The 8,947-nt window shown below is 30.7% G+C and overlaps 1 protein-coding gene and 1 pseudogene across 1 annotated transcript; one reads left to right on the top strand and one right to left on the bottom strand.

Annotated features, from left to right (window-relative positions):
- Positions 1-319: 319 nt before the first annotated feature.
- Positions 320-1,237, bottom strand: LOC107490891 (uncharacterized). The gene has a single exon (XM_016111697.1). The coding sequence runs from the start codon at positions 1,235-1,237 to the stop codon at positions 320-322; it is 918 nt and encodes a 305-aa protein (XP_015967183.1).
- Positions 1,238-7,454: 6,217 nt separating this feature from the next.
- On the top strand, positions 7,455-8,633 carry LOC107491016 (transcription factor bHLH36-like; annotated as a pseudogene).
- Positions 8,634-8,947: the final 314 nt, after the last annotated feature.

An 8,947-nucleotide genomic window follows, 5' to 3' on the forward strand; every position in this document is an offset into this window, starting at 1 on the left:
TGTGACCCCAAGGATCTAGCGGGGCAGATCCGCATATGACTCCTCCCAATCGCCGTAGATCTGTGCTACTGCCTTCTGCTTTGCCAACCACACCTTCCGATAACTAGGCTTTAAACCATATGTTGCCTCTGTTGCTTCTTGCAACACCTTAATCGACACCGACGCATCAGCTCTAACCAATGGAAAGATTCTCGCACAGATCACGTGATAATCAAGCTGCTTGTGGTCGCTCGATATCGATGTGGCCATACACGTGTGTGGTCCGTTGTACCTCCTAACTTCCCATATGTGCTCTTCCTTTTCCACATGACTATCCGAATCAACCAAGTGCACCGTTACCGAACTCCTTGCATCTCCCTTGGTATTTTAGATTGTCTGATTCCATAACCCTGTACTCAACTCCACGCCAAATGCTGTAATCTTTTACGCTCAGCACAGCTTCCTCCTTACTCTGGAACGATTGGCCAATCTGAAATTCAGTCAAACCTGTCCCATCATGCATACCCTGCCCATTGAATGTTGCCTCTACATTCTGGTGTTGGCCGATGGCTTCCAAGTTCAAAGACGACAGGTGGGAAGGGTACTCTTGTGTTCCAGAACCGGAACCTCCATGTGTTGTATGTGTACCTCTTGGTATATCATCATCACTGTCCCCACCAATATCGACCGGCTCCTCATCGGAATCATCATCACACAGCGCATTCTCAACTCGATCCGGTCCGACCTCAAACTCAACCTCAGGCACACAATGAGACACACTTGCATGAACAGCCCCAGCACGTTTGGGCTCGGGAGGTAGAACTGCCGCTGCTACCACAGGCATTGATGTCGAGGCACCACCGACTGTGGTCGACTGAGGATCCGGTGCCGATGCCCCGGAGCTATCCACACGATCTTCCAACTTCGCAAACAGCTCAGGTATCCTCACCTCCGGAAAACTACACCTGCAGTGAAACAAGACCTGCAAGTCTTCATCAGACCCTATCACAAAGGTCTCATATCTCACACTAGTTGACACAACGGTAATGAGAATATTGTAAAATAACTTTTTTACCAGCTTGGTCCCACAGGTACCGAGCTTTTGTAGTATGCTGAGCTTAATCTCTGCCGATGTACTCGAAGATCGGATAAAAATACTAACCGGTTCTCTATTTGTGAATTTCACACCATGCCTTTTGCTCTTTTGAATTTTTCCAGAGCAATGGACCAGAGCCACAAAACTATCCTCCCCATCCATTTGTGAATAACACTCTACCTTTCCACATTTGGCCCCTCCATAATTTATATAGGGAGCCCAATGACACACACTAAACGTAAACCGCTATAGACACTAGCGGTTTACGTACACACACCAACCAACATAAACCGCTGCTGGCAGCAGCGGTTTATGAACAACCCAGCCAGCAGCAATTTATGAACAACCCACTATACATGTAATCCGTGGCTGGTACTAGCGGTTTTTGTTCTTTTGTAAACCGCTACTATCAGTAACGGTTTATATAGATATGTGAAACAATGTATTTACGTATCAGTTTCTGAAACAATGTATTTATGTAATATTGAGATTGAAACAATTTAAATACGTAAATTGCCCACAAAATAACCTTCATTTTCCCTCCAATTCATCTTTGTTTTCTTTTTTTTTTTAGACTTCCTTTCTTCTATTTTCATTTATACTCTAATATCAAATATAATATTAAAATGTTTGTGACCTAAAAGTTTAGAATTTAATTTTTGTTCATTTCAAAAAATTTTTTATGATAAGGCTAATAAAAATAAATTCTATGCAAATAATTCACATAAATTCAAAAAAGACGAAAAGATATATTTTAAAATTGAGATATAATTATTTATATGTCTTCTTCTATTGACTTAATTTTTTTTTAAAAAAATAATTTCATGATAGATTTTTATTGTTTGTTTGGAAGAAGTAATTTCTTTTTAAACGTTTAGGAATTATTTGCAATAATAATGTACTTAAAAACAAAAACAATAACAATGTAATGAGAAAAAACTATATACTCAAAAGCTTATAATTAATTAACAATGAAACTTTCGATCTTTCTTAATCTTCAATCGATGTCATGTATAGTGTATGTAAAGTATCAATTATTGTGGCTCTCCAGAGTAAAAAACAAAAAAGTAGTTGTTGTAAACAATAACAATGTAGTCACTCTTTACTCTCTTGAAGAGATTAATAGCTTAGCTGCACGTTTTATTTGAAATTTGTAATAATGATACTACGGGTAAATATAATTAAGGTTTAGTTGTATGTTTGGTTGGTATGTTTAAAGGAGCCGAAAGGTTTAGTTGTATATATATATACTACGGGTATATATATATATATATTACACTATTCTTTTGGAGGTTTAATGAATTCTTGTAATTATAATATGGGAAAGTATAGGGAGCCAATGGTCTAAACGTACAATGTGTACAATGGAGGTTTAGGAAGTATTAGAGATATGACTATTAGTGTTATATTGTCCTGTCAGGTTACACTTTTAGGATGAGTGGGTTCATGACATGGTATTAGAATTCTAGATCCGAAAGGTCAAGGATTCGATCCTTAGTGAACTCCAAAATCAATTTAAATTTTTGGGATGAGTGATTTTATGACTTGAGATGTTTATTATCCCTGATATTCAAATGGTTATTCTAGATAGTATGAGTGATGTTCATTTTATTCATGGACAAAGATTTAGTCCATTATACACATTATACGTTTAGACCATTAACTCTCTAACACTACCCTTATAATATTAATATCAGAATCTTCTTTTGTCAAATTAACTTGTCTAATCAAAATTACTTTTCCTAGGATAATTGAATTTTTTCCCTTAACTAATACACTATACAACTTTTTGACATTCTCTATATATCTCTACTGAAAATTAAAATGACCTCATCACGATGTTGACTTTGTGACCCATCATGAATAGCGCTAAGAAAGCTGGCAGCCATTACGATCTACTCGGGTCGGATTGGGTCTCGTGAATTTGATAGCCGAACCTATTAAATTTGATCAGTTTAAATTTGATTTGTTAGTGTATTTTTATAATTAGATCGAGACTGAATCGATTAAATTCAGATTGTATCGATTCGGATAATCAGATATCTGATTAGAATTAAATATATATATATTATCTAATATAATATTAGATAATTAACTCAGTTCAAGTTTTGATCTTTAAATTGATTGAAATCTAATTAGATGCACTGCTTAATATAATTGGATTAGATTAGGTTTAATTAGATGGTCGTATCTATTTTTATCTATAGTAATGTATAATGCATGTCTAAAAATTATATCTATATATTGGTATATAGAAATTTTATATACAATAATGATAACAAAATTTTGTCTCATGGATCAACTATATGAATTGAACGATACAATTAAGTTTTATCATCTATTGTGTCTATAAAGAGACCTTTTATATATAGATTTTGTTTGATCATCTTAGGAATGATCTTCCTAAGTCTTTTTCTACTTTTTATCCCTTGTTCATTTTTTATCTCATCCACCATCCTGACTGTGTGCTCTATCGGTCTTCTTATCACATGTCCAAACTACCTGAGACGCGATTCTGCCATTTTTTTCCACAATAGCTGCTATTCCAACTATTTCTCTTATATCTTCATTCCTTATTCTATTCAATCGCGTATGACTACTCATCCATTTCAACATCTTCATCTCTACTACACTTAACTTATGTTCGTGCTTCCCTTTGACCGCACTAACACTCTGTACCATAAAACATAGTCGGTCTGATATCAATACGATAAAATTTACCTTTAAGTTTTAAAGACACTTTTTTGTCGCATATAAAACCAGACGCACTCGACATTTTCACCAACCTACTTGGATCCTATGATTTACATCATGTTCAATCTCCCCATTATCCTGTATGATAAACTTTTCACTTTTTGTAGGATATTTTATCTTCGGTATTGACCACTCTGAAACCATCGTCTCCGTGAATACTTTCATATCCAGTCACTTCTCTTCCAATACGGCCATTTAAATCTCCTACTAAGAAAATCTTATCTTTCGAAGGTATGTCTTGGACTAAACTCTCTAGATCCTCCCAAAACCTTATCTTGTGTTGTTCGTCCGAACCTCCTTGCGGTGCATAGGTGCTAATCACAGGAAAAATACCTCCTTCCACCACAAGTTTGATAGAGATGATCTGATCACTCACCCTCTTAACATCTACTACGTCCTTCTTCCATTGCTTATGCACGATAATATTTACCTCATTCCTATTTTTTACCTTTATTGTATACCAAAGTTTGAACTCAGAGATATCAAACTCTAATCCCTAGTCTTTGCACCGACCTATTTTATTTTTTGTAGGCACATGATGTTAATTTTCTTTATTCTCATGGTATCTACTATCTTCATAAATTTTTCTGTTAAATTGTTTATATATTCTATGTCTCAAATTTTAACTTTCTGTCGCTCCAATTTTTATTTTTTTATTAATTTTTTTGTGAACTAGCTTATTTATTTTCGTCCGTTTATAAAAATGTAGGACCTTTTGCTCGTTTAACGCAAGTTTGGCGGAGTTCAAAGAAATTATATATATATATTAGTAAAATTAAACTAATGTGTATTTTTTTGGTGTCTAAACTAATGTGTATGATATATATTTTGAGTTAATTAGAACATCCTTGACTTTGTTATTAACATTAGAGTGTCATGATGTATTGTCCCACTTTATCTAATTATTTGAATAAAATCTCTTGGGTACAGGGAAGTCATATATAGTGGTCTAAAGATGACAAACCAAAGCTTATTAAAGAAGCCGTTGATATTCCAGCTTACTTTAAAATGTGGTCTAAAACTTTGAGCCCAATGCGGGATTAATTATGGCATCGATCAAAGTTATTGATGACAAAACTTAGTTATCAATAATATACAATTATTTTGTTCACATGATATGATTTTTTATTTACGATTTAATAAGTTACTGTAAAATTTGTTGCAACAGTACTTTTTATCACAATATACCACAATATATTTTTTATTGGGATAAATTTTTTGACAATTATAACTATTTTTAAGAGAAGACATCTAAATAATTATATTTTTAATATATTTTTTTACGTAAAAGTATTTTTAAAATTTTTGTAATTTTTTTTGTATAATTTTTTATTAACCTTATACTAAAATTTTTCTTTTGGATTTCATTGGGATTGAATTTTTAGGTTATAGAAATTTTGATACTATATAATAAATTTTTTTAAAAAAAATTTAAGTTTATAGAAATTTTGAACACATGAAACATTATATTTCTATAAAGAAATGTTATTTATACACTAAAATTAGTCACTAAAATCAGTTAATAATATATTTGTGTGTAAATACATGTGTAGTTTAATTTATTTTTGTAATATATTTATATTTTAGCATATATTTTATACTGATAACTGATTTTAGTGTACACGTAACATAACCCATTTCTATAACACCTACTATTAAGTCGACATACTCTGGTCAAATTTAATTTGTATATACTTTTACAGAGTAGTGTGAAAGAGAAAATTGGTTGTGAACAATTTGTACCGGCAGTAATAAACATGTGACACAAGAATGAATTTCTATATATGTTTGTCCTCTACATACCTGTTAAGACATATTACATATGAGGAAAGAAATGATTTCAACTTAAGATATTTGTCCTCTAAATATCACGAGTTTTACGACAAGGAAAAACATGAATGTATGTTATGAATGATGTTGTGACTATAGGAGTGTGAATCGGAACAATATACGTTGAAAAAGTCAAAGTATAACGAGAGTCCGTCATTGCAGCAATGATGATTGATTGACCGTACAAGTCTACGTATATACGCCGTTAATGTAACAAGAATAATCAAATTAAACCACGTTCTTAATAAGATATGTTGAACAAGTTATTTGTAGGGTTAAACTTTTAAATGGGCTCTTTATTATTTTTCTTTGAATTATCCGTTAAAGTGAATCTTTTGAGAAGCATTATAAATAGAAGAAGATATATAGATGGACCAAATTAAAATGATGTATGTCTTTTTTTTTGTATTTTATTATAAGTGATTATTTATATATATAAATATGTCTTTATATAAAAGAATTTAACTGAAAATTATTAACTGATTTGATATATTTAACTAAATTAGTAAATATAGTTCATGTCAATATTTTTGCTACAATTTTTATATAAAAATATATTCATATAATTAAATAATTATTTTTATTATATTCATTAATGTTTTTTTTTGTTCAAAAATATATATACTATGTATAAGATAAGATTACGGTCTTAGCTGTAAGGCAAGTAACTTTCACACAAGGAGTAAGTTGCAATTGCTAAATGCCAGGTAGTACGCAGAAAAAGCACTCATCATTACAAGACCCAAAAAAAATGATGAAACGATTTTACTATTTTGTTTTCCGATTGACAGATATCATTTCCTATTTTCTTTTGTTGGGTGTAGTTTTGTTTTTTGGTCAAATTTTACTTATAATGATCAAAGATGTATATTAAAATTAGTTACTAAAATTAATTATTAATATATTTATATATATATAATTCAATTTATTTTTAATGTGTATCTATATTTTAACATATATTTTATACTAATAATTGATTTTAATGACTAATTTTAGTGTATACATAACATATTCGTTAACCTATATATGACACCTAATAATTAAGTTCACCTAATTTAAAGAGTTGGGTGGTTAAGAGAGATGGTAATATTGACATTTAGCTAGTATTTGTTTACAATTTGAATTATGAATTTATTATAATGATTTTCTTGAAAAAAAATTAGGGATATATATGAGATAACGACTTCTCGATTTATATAAAATAGAGCTAATGCTTCATCCACAATTTATTAATTAATACTAGTTCAATACATTCAACATTCAAAATCTTGTAGCCGCTTCAATTTAGTTCCATTTAATAATTTATATGGTCGGAATGAGAGAAAGCAAATGAAATATAAGGATTAAATTAATTAGATCTAATAAATTGAATACAATGAAGTGATTTAAAAGTTTTATATTGATAATTATAATTTTAAATATTATTTATTAGTCTCAGATATATTTTAAAGTTGAATATACATGGTTTGCAAAAGGAAAAAAAAAATCTTGGATTATATTTAATTATTTTTGCTCCACGATATACGTAAAGCCTAATCAAGTAGCTAGGAATAAACTTTTCAATAATAAAATAGATGTTAATAAACAAAGTTGATATATAATTCACATTAAAAAAAAATAGTAAACACAGTATGGCCCACCAGATATGTTATTTTATGGAGTGAAGGAGAAAAGAAAGAAAATATAAATAATTAAGATGATAGAGCATATGGCAGGTTATGGGGTTGATTATATTCTTATCATATAAATTATAAGGGGAAGAGATTTGAGAGAATCTTAGCATATATCATAGGAAGCATTCTCAATTCTCAAACCCTAACAACCACTGTATTGCAGATTTTCTTGTTGTGGTATCTATTTTTGCCAACCTCCATAAGATATAGCTACATAATCATTCAATTTTTCAACATACATAAATTAAACTAATACTCAATATCTACTACTTTATTTTTATTTATTTCTTTATTATTAAACACCCTTAGAAATCCAGAAAATCATCATTCAGATCAGATCTTGCATTATCTTTTTATCTCAATTCATTGCACCAAGTCCAAATCATGGGAAAGGGTAAGGAGAAGGAGCTTCATCAGGTAGCTATTTGGGGACTAGAAAATAATAATAATTATAACAATAATAATGAAGAAAACAAGAAGTGGATGCATAGAGAGACAGAAAGACAAAGAAGGCAAGAGATGGGGAAGCTTTGTGCTACTCTTAGATCTCTTCTACCTTTAGAATATATTAAGGTATGTAATTAATTAACCATATATTTTTATATTAAGGTATGTAATTAATTAATTATGTTTTACACATGTATGAGGCTGTGAATTACATAAACCAGCTTCAAAATAAGGTGAAGAAGTTGCAAGCTAAGAGGGATGAATTAAAGAAGCATTTTTCTGATCTGAATAATAATGCAATTCATGATGATGAAGATGAAAGTATTTTACATCTTCCACCCTATGTTGTTGTTCATCCTTTGCAAGGAGTAGGTGTTGAGATTATTTGCAGTTACAGCTTCAAGAAATGTTTGTGTCCCTTGTCAAGATTGCTACACATTCTTATTGGTGAAGGGCTTAACATAATCAACACTATTTCAACCAAAAAAAATGGGAGATTCATACACACTATCCAATCAGAGGTTAAATTGATATTCACCATGCAATTTAATTAGCATGCTAAAACCATGCAAAGTGGTTAATTGGTTATTATTGATTTTTTTTATGTGATTTTGAATGAAGGACCCAAATATTAGTAGTAGTGCTGATTACTCTGAGCTGCAAAGAAAACTTACAGAAGCAATATCATCATCTTCAAGTAATTACATTTATACTCTGCTATTATAGAATATTTGCATCATTTGTAGCACTGCATTGGTTATAACTTACAAAAATTTATTTAACTATTATTTGCAGGTTTGCCAGAAACTTTGATTAGGCCTGAGGAAAGTTGCTTATTATATCTTGATTCTTGAGATCAAAGGTGTGTAATTTGGTGAGGTTTATAGCTCATTCCATTTTGTACTATCATTACTTGTTAATAAGTTGTTAAATATTTATTTGATTTAGAATAGGATTGTAGTCTAAACTCTATTTAAGTCTCGCTTAAATTGTCAATTTTTGTGATCATTCAGTATCATTGCTACTCATGGATAAAACTTCACATACATTGATGTCAATTATTTTTTTTTATTCTCTCTTTCTGCATGTAACTTGACAGAATGATGGAACTAATGTGCTTAGAATCACAATCTAGTTGGTAACACAATTTATGAATTTAGCTTTTTAA

This window comes from Arachis duranensis, chromosome 5, assembly GCF_000817695.3.
Source record: "Arachis duranensis cultivar V14167 chromosome 5, aradu.V14167.gnm2.J7QH, whole genome shotgun sequence".
Lineage (NCBI taxonomy): Eukaryota > Viridiplantae > Streptophyta > Magnoliopsida > Fabales > Fabaceae > Arachis > Arachis duranensis.